This window comes from Phyllostomus discolor, chromosome 15 (genome assembly GCF_004126475.2).
Source record: "Phyllostomus discolor isolate MPI-MPIP mPhyDis1 chromosome 15, mPhyDis1.pri.v3, whole genome shotgun sequence".
NCBI classification, from domain to species: Eukaryota; Metazoa; Chordata; class Mammalia; order Chiroptera; family Phyllostomidae; genus Phyllostomus; species Phyllostomus discolor.
In genome coordinates, this window is record NC_040917.2 from 5325107 (window position 1) to 5340975 (window position 15869).

At 49.9% G+C, this 15869-nt stretch overlaps 1 protein-coding gene and 1 long non-coding RNA gene across 3 annotated transcripts in view; one reads left to right on the forward strand and one right to left on the reverse strand.

The window, feature by feature from the left end:
• Positions 1–15869, reverse strand: part of GPR137B (G protein-coupled receptor 137B) — a 44664-nt gene that overhangs the window by 10083 nt on the left and 18712 nt on the right. For both annotated transcript variants that reach the window (XR_004900795.1, XM_028531395.2), the window contains exons 2-5: positions 13931–13980; positions 10243–10465; positions 8162–8311; positions 5262–5390 (exon numbers count right to left, since the gene is read on the reverse strand). Coding sequence is in view for 1 of the 2 variants with exons in the window: in XM_028531395.2 (XP_028387196.1) it covers positions 5262–5390; positions 8162–8311; positions 10243–10465; positions 13931–13980 (552 nt within the window). In the remaining variant the exon portion in view is untranslated. The remainder of the gene's footprint in view (positions 1–5261; positions 5391–8161; positions 8312–10242; positions 10466–13930; positions 13981–15869) is intronic.
• Positions 5534–15368, forward strand: LOC118498272. Its single transcript, XR_004900796.1, has 3 exons — positions 5534–6024; positions 14115–14117; positions 15359–15368. It is a non-coding gene; the product is annotated as an uncharacterized LOC118498272 (long non-coding RNA).

The window sequence follows — 15869 nt, forward strand, 5'->3', positions numbered from 1 at the left end:
GGGAAATCCATAGACAGACAGCAGATTGAGGGTTGGCTGGGGAGGGGATGGAAGTGATAGATAAAGGGCACAGGTTTCTTTGTGAGGTGATAAAAATGTTCCAAAAACTGGCTATGGTTGCACATACCTGAACATACACAAAAGTCACTGGATCATACACATGTAATGGATGAATTGTATGGTATGGGAATTATATCTCAACACTATTTATACAAAAAAAATTATGGAGAGAGATTCTCAAACTCTACCCCAGAGATTCTGACCTGGGGCCAGGACAGGGCCTGAGACTTGTACACTGAGCACCTTGGAATCTGATGTGGACAGCGCAGCCACACTTGGAGTGCAACGTCAAGTAAAGGCTGGTTTGTACCCGCTGAATTATGGACACAAACGGTAAATCACATTCTACAGAAATGCCCCGCCTGTGGTGTCTTTTCCCTAAAGGCACACCTGTAGTGTGTGTCTTTTTTTTTAAGATTTTATTTATTTATTTTTAGAGAGGGAAGGGAAGGAGATAGAGAGAGAGAGAGAAACATCAATGTGTGGTTGCTGGGGGTTATAGCCTGCAACCCAGGCATGTACCCTGGCTGGGAATTGAACCTGCGACACTTTGGTTCGCAGCCCATGCTCAATCCACTGAGCTATGCCAGCCAGGGTGTGTGTGCCCTTTTAAAAGTGGTGAGTATGAGTTAAGTTGTAAATTTCCCCCAAAAGGATATTAGACGACTGACTTTCCTCCAAGCAGTTACAGACATACAGTAATAACGTTATTATCGAGACATGCATACGGCAGGTCCTGCAATGACATTTCATTATAATGTTGCTGAGAGGCCACAGGAGCTTGTCTCTGGTTTATGTCGGGCAGCCAGTGGTTACAATGGCTTTAGTATACGTCATTCTACTTAAAGTCCTAGAAGCTACCGGAAACCATAACTGAGGACTTACTGTGTTAGGAATTTCGTTTCTTCTCCACACCCTACTATGCCAAGGAAAGCCACAGGGTAGCACAATAATTAAAATCATGGACTTCAGAGCCAGACAGACACGGTTAAAATCCTGGCTCTGTCTCCTACTCACCAGGCTTCCTCGAGCCTCAGTTTCCCCATCAAAGAATGAGCGTAAAAACAAGGTGGAGTCAAGTAGGTAAATGCTGACCTCACCTCCTCTCATCAAAACACATCAAAATTACAACTAAACCAGTGGTCCCCAACCTTTTTTGCACCAGGAACCAGTTTTGTGGATGACAATTTTTCCACAGACTGTAGCAGGTGCTGGGAGGGGGAACAGGAGCTTTGCTCGCTCACAGCTCACCACCTGCTGTGCAGCCCAGTTCCTAACAGGCCATGGAACGGTGCTGGTCTGAGGCCTGAGGCTTGGTAACCCCCAAACAAAACTACAGAACCACCATCACTGAGGGCCACCTGAAGACTAGGGATCAGAAGTCCTACAACTAAGAATATTAAGAAGAAGCCACGTCAAGACTGGTAGGAGGGTCAGAGACACGGTCCCACCCACACACGGTGATTAATAAACTGAAGACATGCTCGGCTACAGAGGTTCCCTCAGGGGAGTAAGGGGCCCAGGCTTTATACCAGGCACCCCACCTGGGGCTCCTGTGCTGGGAAGAGGTACCCATAACATCTGGCTTTGAAGACCAACAGGATCCTGGTCTGGGAGACAAAAGGCTAGGAGAGTCAGACGCTCCCAGTGGGCTCATACACTAACTCCTGGCTCCCACCTCCAGCATAGGGCAGCAGCTCGAGAGGTGACTGGGACATAAAGGGAGAAGGGCAAGGGATGGATAGGCAGGGGGCGGGGAACTCTCGGGGGACAGAGTGCTGGCAGGCACCACTGTTCCTTTGTGAGCTCTCCTCCCACCCAGCTGGCCCAGGACAAGCAGGTGCAAAATCTGTCGCTCTCCATTAACCTGCTAACACCAGTCACCCTGAGATGTCCCTTCACCCACCCACTCCCCTGGCCAGGGCTTTTCCCAGTGGCTGCAGACCCTCCAAAGAGCAGTGACCTGTCTTAGTTCATATTGTAGATTCTCCCAAAGGTCCACAAACCCCACACGAATGGCAGCCAGCCCTGGTGTGCATCATAACCCCCACCAAGTAGCCCCAAAGCCAGCACAAATGGTAGCTGGCCCCACCCCACAATGGAGCCCCTCCCAACAGGCTTCAGACCACACCAGACCTGACCCAGGTGACTCCATAACCAACATACCTGATGGTCAGCCTCAGCTAGCACCAGAGCGCCCCCCCACAACAATGTCCAGGCCATGGGGTCAGCCCCTGAGCAATAATTCTCCCCCCAACAGTCACAGGCAGCCTTCAGTCACGCTGCCTGAGGGTCAACACCATGCCTGAGGGTCAACACCATTCCCCATGGGCCAGCATCTATGAGGCCCAACTATAACAGGAGGACACACACACATCCACACAGGAAACACCCCTAGAGCACCCGGGTCAGGTGACCAGGGGTACTGTGCCCCTGGGCCCCACAGGATACCTTCTATACAAGGCCACTCTTTCAAGAATAGAAAGCGAGGCAGATCTGCCTGATACACAGAAACAAACACCGTCAGCCAAAATGAACAGACAAGAAAACATGTCCTACACCAAAGAACAGCACACAACTCCAGAAAGGACGAAACAGAACAATGAAATGAAAGAGAAGTGACAGCCGACATCACAGAAACAGAAAGGATTGTCAGAAAATACTATAACAATTATATGGCAACAAAATAAACAACCTGGATAAATTCCTAGAAAGATAAAATCTTCCAAGGCTGAATCAGAAAGAAACAAAATCTGAACAGACATAACTGCTAACGAAACTGAAGCAGTAATCAAAAACTCCCAATAAACAAAAGTCCTGGACCAAATGGCTTCACAGATGAATTTTACCAAACATTCAAAGAAGAATTAATACCTATCCTCTCAAACTATTCCAAAAAACTCAAGAGGAAGGAAGGCTCCCAGGCTCGTTTTAAGAGGCCACCATCACCCTGATACCAAAACCAGACAGGGACATTATGAAGAAAGAAAATTGTAGGCCAATATCCCAGATGAACAGATATGCAAATATCCTCAGCAAAATATCATCAAAATGAATCCAACAGTACATTATAAAGATCACACACCCTGATCAAGTGGAATTTATCCCTGGGATGCAAGGTGGCTCCACTCTTTGCAAGTCAATTAACATGATCACAACATAAACAAGAAGGAAGCATATGCCATATTTTGCCATGTATAATGCACTTCTGTGTATAATGTACACCGAACCACATTTTTGGCCCAAACTTTCAGGAAAAAAAATCTTTTGTTTTAATTTTTTAATTCAATTAATTATTTATTTCTATTTAGAAACAGAACTGATTATCGTATTCCAGGGTATTATTTTGCATACGGATATCATCATTGCTTCCTCAAGTTACACTTTCTACACATGAGTACAAATAAAAGAATTAAAAACATTTCTATAAATATAGAGTTAGTACTACCCACGTATAATGCACATCCTTTTTTCCCCCTCAAAAATTTGGACAAAAAAAGTGCACCTTATACACGGCAAAATATGGTAAATCATATGATCATCTCAATAGATACAAAAAATCATTTGACAAAATCCCACATCCATTTATGATAAAAACTCTCAGCAAAGTGGGACTAGAGGGATCATAACCCAACAGAATAAAGGTCATTTATGACAAACCCACAGCCAACATCACATTCAATGGGAAAAAGCTGAAAAGTATTTTTCCCAAGATTGGGAATAAGACAGGGATGTCCACTTTCACCTCTCTTATTCAATATAGTACTGGGAATCCTAGCCACAGCAATCAGACAAAAAAAAGAAAGAAAGAAAGAAAGAAAAAGAAACAAAAGGCATGAAAATTGGAAAGGAAGAAGTAAAACTGTATTTGAAGATGCCATGATACTATAGAGAGAACCCTAAAGATTCCACCAAAACCTCCAGAACTGATAAATTCATCAAAGTAGAAGGATGCAAAATTCATATTCAGATATAGGCTGCATTTTTATATACCAATAATAAACTATCAGAAAGAGAAATTGAGAAAGCAATGCCCTTTATAATCGCATCAAAAACATAAAGTACCTAGGAATATAGTTAACCAAAAACCTGTACTCAGAAGACTGTAACACACTGAAGAAATTGAAGATACAAATAAATGGAAGCATATACCATGCCAATGGACAAGAAACAATAACACCATCAAAACGTCCACACTGCCCAGAGCAGTCTACCAATCCCAAGAGGAAGTGTTTGGGGTCTGACTGGACAGAAGCCTCTGAGTACTCCCAAGCACATCAAGGTCAGATAATTGAAAATGAAAGGGTGGGAATAGGTCTTGAGATCTAGAAAATGTTGCCCTGGACCACATGGCTTCACAGGTGAATTTTACCAAATGTTCAAAGAGGGGCCCATTGTCTCTCAAGGTCCACCACCTGCCCACTCCAGTCTCACTGATCTTCTATTCCGGGCTCATTAGTGACTATCCAGAGATGAGTAAGAAAAACACAAAACAAAGTACCACAGACTGGCTATTATATATTAGCTTTCCTTACCACTCACGTTTTGCTCACATTGGACAAAAATTACATTTTGTTATACTTTTCCATGGGTTTCATACACCAGTGATTCAAAATTCTACCACTAGTTAGTGTGGCTGGTTAGTATGGAGCAAAGCTTCATGGGCATCCTTCATGGGCATGCCGGGTTTTGCATTATCTCTCTGCCCTCATAAACATGTTTATGTCAAGTTGGTGAGTAGAAACGTGATCATATTAGGGGAGTGGCTTTAGCAGTCTTTTTTTCCCCACAATGTTTTTTAATTCCCTATCACCTCATTCAGCATAAGGTAGGAATAAAGAACTGAATTTCCCACTTTCCTTTGCTAAAATAGAAGCTAATAGATTCAGTTCCTGGCAAGTCAAGGCTGAAATACTAGTGAGGCTGTTGTTGCATCAGGAAAAGTAGTTAATCACTCTCTCCGGGCCCTGAGATGCAACTCACTTTCATTTCTCTTGTAAAAATGAAACTACACTGTAAAACACATTTCCCTCAAAAGAGAATCAAGAGGGATAACAGTTTCAATTAAATAAGGGAACCTTTTCTATCACAACAGGACAAAAGAGGCTCTCAAACAAAGAATCTAAGAAAAAAATTCCGACGGTATGTTTGTGATTAGAATTAGGCGGTATCCTCTGCAAATATAAAAACGGTTTACTCACAAGGTCCCTTGCAGGATTCCTAACGCGGAAGAAGTAGACAACTAAGGTGGTGGGCAGGAGCTCCCACACGAAAAGGACAACCCCGAACACGACGTAGCCGGCATCTCCCAGTTGGTTCTTCAGGTCCGCCTGTGGGGAGACAGGCAGCAGGGTCAGGGCCGAGGGCAGAGGGACTCGCTGGACTCGTTCCTCCTACCATGCACAGACAGCACCTCCGATCCGGTGCGATCCATTCACCTAAAACGTATAGGCTGAAGCCAGATAACACAGGGTTGGCCAAAAAGTCCATTTAGTTTTTTCTGTAAAATAAGACACATTTTTCATTTTCACCAACAACTTTTTGATTTGGGTATTTTGAATGTGTTGGCTGTCTCCCACGTGGCAAAATGTTGATTGTTCTCAGTTAATGTCTCCATTTGATCACTATCAACTTCAACTGGTCTGCCCGACCATGGAGCATTGTCCAGTGAGAAATCTCCAGCATGAAACTTCACAAACCACTTTTGACAGATTCGATTGGTCACAGCACCATCTGCATACACTGCACAAATCTCTTTTTGCATTCCAGTTGCATTTTTAGCTTTCTCAAAATAATAAAGCATAATATGCCAAAAATGTTGCGTATTTTCTTCAATCTTTAATATTAAAATGACTACACAAAAATTCACCAATTCTGATTAAGTTTTTTTAAACATATACTGACATGACAGCTGACACAATGCAATCTAACTAAATTGTTTCCAATGAAGTTAAAGATACCTAAGTGCTACCAGAGCCACCTTAGTAAAGAAAAAACCAAACACACTTTTTGGCCATCCCACTACTAATGGCCCCGACCACACGTCCTCCTCTTCCCAAACTGCCAGCTCTCTGGTGTTTTATTACTTCCCCTTCCAAATTCTTCCTTCCGTCCACATTGAGTCCCAAACTAAAGCTGACTGTCTTTCCTTCACCAGCTGAATAATGAGAATGTGTTGCCTTCTGCCAAATTCTTAAGGGAAGTATGTAATAGTCACGCTACTTCTCACCCTAGGATACACGTGCCAGGGTGTAAACTGTTTACAGTAGCCTTGTCCTATTTTTTACTCATTAGAGCTCAGTGCAGGTGAGACCCTCTAGAAAAGAGTTCTCAGTGTCCAGGACATCAGGCTTTGGGACCAGAGAGGTGGCCAATTGGCATCCGTGGACACTTCTGTCCCTGTGGGTGGATGGAAGGCACGCAGGGGAAGTGCAGACTGCTTGACCAGAAAGGCCATCGTTTCAAAACCAGTGCACCAAGATCGCGCCGTACAGGTCCAGTCACCTCAGCTGGGTCTGTTTCCTTCACTGTCACAGCGTACTTAAGTACAGTAACCAAAACAAGTCACGGGCTCTTCAGAAAACCTGCATCTCACATTCCACCTGGGACACGTCTCAACATGCCATTCCACCAAACGGCATGTGCTACTGTGGCCCAGCCTTGCTCCTGGATTCTACTGGTGGCCATACACAGTCTAGATGTCTGTAAGTGAATGTCCCCTGAAAAGAACAGAAGTTTAGAAATGGTAACTGTATTTTAAATGTTATAAGCTCTCACTTGAAATAAAAATTGAAATAATTATTTTGTTAAAACCCAATCTGTTCTGTAATTGGTTGAGAGTTTCGGTTTGGGAAGGTGAGAAAGTTCTGGAGGGGACAGTGGTGACGGCTGTGCAGCAATGCCATGCACTACGGCCAATAAGCTGTTAACAAAGTAAATTTTATATTCTACTACAATAACAATCCTTTCTGTATTATAAGTATTCTGTTTAAAGTTTATATTTTTATATATGTGATACTCTCAACACAGGGCACACCTTTAGCAGTGCCTTGCCCAACGACCCACATATGCTGTTGGTCTGGTGGGGGGAGGGGGGGTTGTATTGCCATTTTAATCCTTTCTAATTATAACACCTGGCTGGGCCTCTTCGGAAGAAAGCTTGTCCTCACAGGTTTAACTCCTCACGGTCATTTCCTCCTTTCCCCCACAACCCTGATCCAGCCCAGGTTCTGAGCGCTGCTGGGGATTTCAGAAGTGGATGTGTATGCAGTGGGGTATTCGATGTTTTTCCAGGGAAATCGAAGGAGCCTTTGCAACACAATCCAACAGACTCTCTTCTACAAGTTCTATTTCCTTATGGCAATGGCGTTTCTGTGTGTCCCCTCCTTGGGGACATCAGCTCTCTGCAGGGAGTCTGCTGACTTCCCCACCCCCACACTCCATCCAGGATGGGAGAGGGGAAATCGGTGTTTGTCAAGTGAGGGAACGCTAGCTCCCTCTCATTCCTTTGTATTCTGAGCTTCTGTGAACATGGTTGCCAGTTAATATTTCACTACCTCTGTACCTTTGCTTTATAATTTATGACCTTCTGAATATATTAAGGAGGGAGAGAGGATCCCATTGAGACCACGGGTAAAATGAGCTTTTGCTAATAACACTTTCATGTCCTCGAGCACTTTCCGCTAGACTTTCTCAAATCCGTTAGTGTTCCCATTCCATCAAAAAAAAAGATTCTCATAACTTTGTAGTTTCATGTATGTTCTGAAACCTAAATATAATGTTTTACCTGTGCGAATTTCACCCTTCAGTAAAATCATTTACATTTATATGGAAGCACTTAAAAATGTTTAAGCAGCTTGACAGGAGCCCCCAGAAGGTGCAAAGGAGAAAGGGTGTGTGTGTGCGCATGTGTGTGTCCCAGTTGTGCTGCAGCAGCAGGTGCTACGATGCTGTTTCACAGACAAGGAGGCAGATACCTCACAGGTGAGTGACCCTCAAGGTGACCCAGCTCTTTAACAGCAAAGAGCTTCAAACTCTCTGCCTCCCCAGCTGCTGGGAAGCGAAGAGGGGCTGCCTGGTGACACCTCGTGCGCCCACTGACCTGGTCTGACACATTGTACCAGTCGTAATCAAAGGAGTGGACGTTCTTGCTCTGAGAGAAGGACAGGGTGAACAGGTTGTAGCAGGCCCGGGAGGTATACAGCAGGATGACGGTCACCCCGACGGCAGTCACCTGACACACGGAGGAGCCCTGGAAGAGTGGGAGCTGTGAGGGGCATGACCGCTCTGGTGTGGACCCCAGCCTCCCCCCAGAACACCCTGTGCCCATCCCCTACCCCCATCAGGGCCCTCACCCCCAGGCCTCAGACCCCACACCCCGAGGCCCTTCTGAAATCTCAGAGTATCCGCACAGAGAAGCTTCAAAGCCTGGGCTTTGATTAGGTTGTTCCTGGAACAGGCTGAAAACGTGGGCCATTTGCCTGAGGCCTGGACTTGTAATGACAAGAAGGTCATACTGCTTCTTTGTGAAACCGCCAAGGGCCACCACGCAGCTCCAAGAGGAGCTGTGAGTCCAGTACCCGCCTCTGGTCTGGGGACAACCAAACAGGCTCAGGGGGATGGCGGTCTGGAGAGAGCCAAGCAGACGCCCGCGGCTCTGAGCCGCGAGTGCTTCCTCAAAACCCAGCGTCTTCCAGGCTGGGAGGATGGGGTCCCGACGGACTCTGGGCTTGGAGTAGGTGGGAATCAGTGACCGTGACCCAGATTGCCCAAGTTGCCCATTTCCAAGGTCAGTTAAAGGACCCCCAGCTAGAAACAGTTAAAGAAACCTGAAATTTGTATGTGAGTTTTGCATCTGGAAGTCACTAACTCAATCTAAGCTATTGGATGTTGACAGTAGAGGTTTGTTAGCTTGTTTGCCATGGAAGTGACCCTCCTCTTAAGACCACAATCCTGTTTTTAAAAGCTATGGATGGTCCCTATGTGGGAGACAATATAAATAACAGAGAAAGTTGAGGCAAAATCAAGTTTAAAACTCATCAAAACGTACAGATGGAAAACTAGTCTGCTACACTCACTTCCAGGATTTTGCAAGAGTGCAGCCAGTTCACAGAGGGCTCTGATTAAGGCTTTGTATTCTGAAGCTAGAGGCACAGGTTTGAACCGACGGGTCACTGAAGACACTGAGGGAGTCAGAGCTGCCCCACAGCCAGACGGGCCAGCACAGAGGAGATGGCCCAGGGTGCGGCCCAGGGCTCGCAGCCACAGAATTCCAAGAGCAAGGGCACCAGCAACCACGCAACCCTTCTCCATGTTCAAAAACCGAGCCAGAGGCCGAGTGACGTGGGGTGGGGGTCCCGCAGCCCGAGAGCACCCAGCCTCTGCCGCCCAGCATCAGCTCCCTGCCCTCCACACTCGCCGGGCTTCTTGACGGAGGGAGAGCAGGGGCCAGACTGGTCGGGGTGCTGGGCCCCCAGCCTGGGCAGCCTGTCAGCCCCCCCTGCATGCTGGGGGAGGAAAAGAGAACACCTGGGTTGTGGGGGGCTTGTCTGGCTCCCTCCCTGAACAGTCAGCGACAGCAGAGGTGTCCTGAATCCAGGGGCAGTTCCCACAGCCATGGGGACCCCCAGGGGCCCCGCCCATCGGCAGGAGCCTGCACCCGAGTCTGCACTGTGGTGCGGCCCAGGGATGGGGAGGGCAGACCTGCAGCCAGGCGGCCGGGGCGACGCTGGGCTCTGCAGCTGCACCCCTGGGGGGCCTAGGGACCCACGTGTCTCAGCTTTCTCATCCATGAAGTGGAGAGAAAACGGACTCCCACAGTCATGAGGTTACACTCGTCACGTGCTCAGAAAAGCACCTGGATCACAGTGAACACTGCTGTGTGTTTCTAGCAACATTTTTAGCACTATCTCCCCACTTGTCCTTTAAAATGTGGTTAAACCACCATTATGTATAAACCAGGGAATAATTCCTCACACTCCGATATACCGAGCCACCGAGACGGAGTGCTTCTTGCAAGCAAAGTTCCGTGACCTCTGTGCCACTGGGTTCTGGCCACCGCGGTGTGCCTGATCATCTGCAGGTTGGCTGTGAAAGGTGTTTGCTGAGTCTCTTTGCAGACCAGGAAACTATTTTTAGAACACGCTAAATGGAGAAGGGCTCTTGGCCTCGTCTCCACCTTACCTTGGACTCCAAGTAAATGTTGGCCAAGGACATCTTGGAGATTTTGTAGAGGCAGACGGAGAGCGAAACGGCACACAGCACGAAGAGCGTGTCGTTGATGGCCACGCGCACGGAGACGATGGCCTTCCTCTCCCAGCTGCCCGTCTTCACCAGCACGGCACAGGTGAGATTCACCAGGAGGAACACGAGGCTGATGAGGAGTGAGGCCAGGTAGAGAGGTAACCTGGAAGGGGCGAGAGACGTGTGAGCACCGCAGCAGGCACGCTGGCTGGGTCTGGGTCTATCTAGAACATTGACATGTTTTTGGTGAACGGCTAGAGGCAGAATCCACCGACGTGAACAGACACGCCACAGGTGGGCTGTGGAGGCGGCCGGTCCAGGACTCAAATGACAGGTTAACCACCAACTGTGCCCTCAGGAAGGCACACCAGCCCTCGGGGCCTCAATCCCCCTGTCGCTGGGCAGACTGAGGACTGAACGGGGCGAGAACACCCACTCGCCCAGAGCCCGGAGGGCAGGCTGGGCCACAGAGCGGGTTCCAGGGAGCCGGCCACCACCCTGTGCTCCGAGGACTTGGGCATAGTCAGCCCGTGTGAGCGTTGGTGCCCACAACCAAAAACACACGAACACCCACCCTGCGCGCTGCCTTTGAGGACTGAGGTCATGTTTATTTTAAAAAAGTCACTGAAGACGTGGGAGCCGGGGGGCGGGCACTCATACCCGGGAGCCCTTGCACCAGCTTGCCCAGGGCAGATGCTGCCGGCTGTCCTGGTCACCGGCCACTGTGAACTCATAGCCTCTCAGAGCCATACACACTTCCTCAGTAACCTGTATAAGGTCTCTAAGAAGACATCTCAGACCTGCTAACACCACAACCCACAGCCCGTCCACCTCGCGCTTCCCCCAGGTGGACATCCGTCAACAGACACGCAAACAAGAGATAGGCCTGCTGGGCTCGAAACCAGGTTGGTTTCAGCTGAACCTTTGCAAGTCCAAAGGCAAAAGACCATCAGCCAGAAGTGGTTTTGCAGCCAGACAGTGGTGGTGTTTTCAAAGCCATCACAGACCAGGGCACGAAGGCCTGGGTTCGAGTCCCAGCTCAGACACCAGTGACAGGAGCCCGTGTGAGGGGGCGGGGGGCAGACACAGAGAAAAGGACAGAAAAACAGAGAAGAGACAGGAGCAGCTGCAGTTTTATTTCCTGCTCGAGGGTGGCAGGGCCATGGAATCAACCCCACGGCCCCCCAGCTAACTTGAATGCAATAATAGTTTCCTGTCCACTAGCAAAATCCCTCGCCTGATTTTTCAGAACAAACATTCTATCAAAGGAACGTTTTCGGCCTCATTCCTCATCCTTCAGACTGTAGCTCGAATATTGCTTCTTCCGAGAAGCCTTTTCTGCCTCCTGGACCCCTTACAGGCACGCACATGCACACAGGCACGCCTCTGCCTGTGCCTTCCTGGTCCCTGTGCTTTAACTGTACAGACAGGGCCCCACTGACTCAGAAACACGAGGACAGTCTGACCCACGTGCCTCCCGTCTAGGTGGTGAGCTCCAGGGAGATGCAGGTTTGACTCTTTCAGCACTGTCCCCCTGCACCAGCAGGAGCTCAATACTCAAGTCCCGGTGAAGATGTGCACCTGCATCAGAAGTGTGAGGCGGGTCCCTCTCCTTTCCTGCAGCTGCTACGGGTCTGGCCCTTTGGGGGAAACAACCTGAACTGGAGCAGCTGCGTCCTCCAAGGCGGAGACAGAAGACGGAGCTCTTCCCTCCGCAGCCCTGCTGGGGCTGGACAGCCTGCAGGGGCAGACGGGGTGGGAGGGAAGCTGCAGGGGCTGGCGGCCCACAGGTGGGCACACAATGGGACAGGATGACGGGGACTCTAGTCAGGAGGCAATGGCCCGGAGCTGAGAAGGGAGTGTGACCGGCAGTGTGGACCTAGGCAGGCAATGCCACTGAAGAAGAGAGCAGTGCGGGCGGGCCGGGGCCCAGTGGTGCCGCAGGGATGGTGATGTAACCAGGCAACCAGGAAGAGCGGACTGGAATGCTCATGTGTGAACAATGACGACTGCACTGTACTAGTCAGTGGGGGTGATAGATGTTCCTGAGTGAGCATGTGCACTATGTGGCTGTCACATTCAAAATGACTGAGTTTGATGCAATGAATATGCATCAAATTTTGCATTAAGCTTGAACATTCCTCCATGGAAACTATTCAGATGATTCAAAAGGCCACAGCTGTGGGCAACTGGTGACTGGCAGCTTCACCACGACAATGTGCCCACTGATGTCTCGTGCAGAATTTTTTGGCCAAAAATCAAATTGCCCAGGTGACTCAGCCCCCCAGTAGCCCAGATTTGGGGCCCTGCCACTTCTGGCTTTTCCCAAAACTACAATCACCTTTGAAAGGGAAGAGATTTCAGACCATCAATGAGATTCAGGAAAATATGACGGGGCAGCTGATGGAGACCAGGAGAACTGCGTGAGGAGCCAAGGTGCCTTACTCTGAAGGGGACTGAGGCATCCTTATCCTATGTACAATGTTTCTTATATCTTGTATCTTCTTCAATAAATGTCTCTGTTTTTCATATTACATGCCCAGAAACCTTCTGGACGGACCTTATATTTAAATAAAATATAATGTGTCCACCTTTTGGCATATTTTAAAGTAACAAAATAAGAACATCTTCATTCTGATTCAAGGAGGTAAGTGGCTACAGTGGCCTTTCCTGAAACGTTTGCCCTCAGTGTGCGGGTCTCCTAGGCAGGGACATCAAGACCCTGTCCCTTGTGTTGCACCCGACTCAGGTCCCCAGACGCTCGGCCTCCCCTCCCCTCTGCCTAAGTCTGAACTCTCTCAGCCCCCAGTTCTCTCCCAGGGTGGAGGGGGGAATCACGGAGCGCTCTGCACACCTGGGAAGAGCCGCAGCGCTCTGCTTGCACGGCCCTCTGCACACACCCAGGACGCAGGCCTTCCCTTCTGGACTGCGAGCCCCTCCCATTCATCCTGGCACAGGCCGCATTTCCTCCCCCACATTCCCATAATCCCCCCAGTCCCCAGAGGCCACAGCCAAATGCCCACGCACCCGACACATCACTGATGGCACTTGGACTGATTCTGCAACTTTCTCCGCTATTCAGGACATCTCTACCCTCAGTGTTTGCCACCCGCCCCCTCAAGACCCAGCCTACCGCCCTGCCTCAGGGTACCCAGCTGAGGGCCTAATGGTCAAAACTGTGTCTGCTGGATGGTGCCTGGTGCTGGGGTAACAGCTGCCTGCCGTACCCAGGCCCTGCAGCTCTGGAGAACAGAGCCCACTGGCAAGTGGTGGACACTCGCCAGGCCAGGCCACCAGGTGGAAGGCAGGGGGCAGGCTCCTCCACAGCTGCACTGCAGGAAGGTGGGGGGAGAAGACAGGAGGGATGCCAGGCCCCTCGGGCATCAGGGATTCTCTGCCCCCAACCGAGACCTGCAACCCCAGTGCCTCCCACGTGCTCAGGGCCCACATGGGCTTTGGGCTTACCCCCCTCCCCTTCCTCCTGTGCTCCAAAAGGCACCGGCCTCTCATTCCCAAACCAGGTGGATGTGCTGTGAGACCCAGAAAGTTCAGCCACCTGTCACCTGTGGGGGACAGCTCGCGTGTGAGCCTTTTCCCTGCTTTCTCAGGAGAACGCCCCAGTACTTACCGGTATTTGAGTAATTCTGGAGAATATTTTGACTTGGCTTTGAAAATCACCTGCAATGACAAAAAAGCACAGTGGGTTGGGGACACAAGAGGCTGACCCCAAGGCACCCACATCACGCTCAGGACTCCCCTCCCCCCTCCCTGGGTGCTGGATGAGGAAGTTTGCTAAGCTAAATGCTTTTCAGGCAGTGCATACCATTTTAAAATAAAAGTAGATAAAATTGTCACAATGTTAAAAAAAAAGGAAAGGTCTTCTATGACTTTACGGTTTACACGTGAATCCATACTTGTCCTAGAGATAAACCCCATACCCTCCTCCCACGTTACTGGGAGTTTCCTTGGCACCAAATCAACCCAGTTTGGCTGAGTGTCCACGTCCCTGGGCCTCCAGCTTTGCTGCACACGCAAACTCCCCCTGGACCACAGACATGTCACACAGGACAGTGTTCTATGGGGGAAACGCTGTGTGCTGGAAGTCCTCCAGATCTTCAGCAGGCTGCACACCCTCGAATGTGCCCACGGGTGCAGCGCCCGCCAGGCGGAGCCTTGAGAAGGCGGAGAAGGGACCACAGGCAGGTGTCGGCTCTGGCTCCAGCCGACAGGGCTGGTCTGCCCAGGTGGTCACGGGACGGAGGGCTGGCTAGGGGCTGGGGCTGGGGGGCGGCGGAGTGGCAGGGCATAGGCTCAGGCATTTGCCATCCTGGGTCCTGGTCGGGGGGAGGCACTGGGAGAAGCAGAGAAAGGTTTGGAAGGACAGAGAATGGGACGCTTTCTCAGACAAGATCTGGTGAGAATCTTCTAGCAAAGCCTGTGTGGAGTTCCTAAACATGACCTCAGCTGGCTGCAGCCTTCCTGGCCGCTGACCCCTCACAGACCCTCAGCCATGAGCCCTCCCCTCTGCTTAGCTCTCTTAAAACTCCTCAGGATCTGCTCAGCCTGCAGATATCGAAGGGGAGAAAGACGTTGCCTGAGGGGTCATTTCCCCAGTTGCAGAGAGTGAAGGACAATGAGAAACAGGGCCAGGAGCGGGAGCCTGGTTCTGGAGGGAGCTGAGGAGAGGACAGCCGCTCTGGGACTCTAGGGGCACACGGGGGTCAGATATTGTTGCCTCCTTGTCTGAGGAGGAAGCAGTGAGAAATCCGTTTCCTCCAGGGATCCTGGAAAGTAACCCCAGAAATCACCCAGAGGATCCCAAGTGTCCAGCCAGAACTGCTGGTGCAGCAGCCACTGGGAAAGGGACCCTCTGCCTAACCCTACAGGCCAATTCCCAGAGCACACTGTGCAAGACGACACCGCCAGAGGCAGGACGGGGCTGACAACAGACGAGGAGCTCAGGGGACCTGGACAGCCCACCAGTGCACACACACCCGCCAGTCGGGTGCCCCCAGGGAGGACCCACAGAATCCCTGCCCGGGGCAGGAGACCACAGCTTCCTACAGACCTTACAACAAGCACATCCACCTCCCCTTTCAAAAAAATCGTTTTCAGAGCTTCCCAGGGGAGCATTCCAAACTCGGACATGAGTTTTATCTTTGTCCTAAGTCCTTCTGGGAAGCAGGTAGGAGGCAGGGGTGGCACCATAAATAAATGAAAATATCCAGTAAGACGAACAGATGACAGGAATTCAGGGCCCTTGCTTTACAGGAGTCGTGAGGCAGCTTTGCCTGACAGCCCCCGTGGGGGCCAGGCTGCTCCCATCACCTCCCGCGTCTCTCAGGACCAAGGAGCAGACACGCACGTGACTTGGAGGTACTGTTACAAATTTAATACCGACTTGAGCACCACAGACAAAGCTCTCAGAGATGTGCCCTCCTGCTGATCGGTGCTCAGGGATATCACTTTCAGCAGCCAAGAGAAGTCTTCACAGGCATCAAAGCAGAAGAAACTACAGGATTTTTTAAAGTGTTTGGCCGTGTCAAGGAAATATGCAACTATTGTCT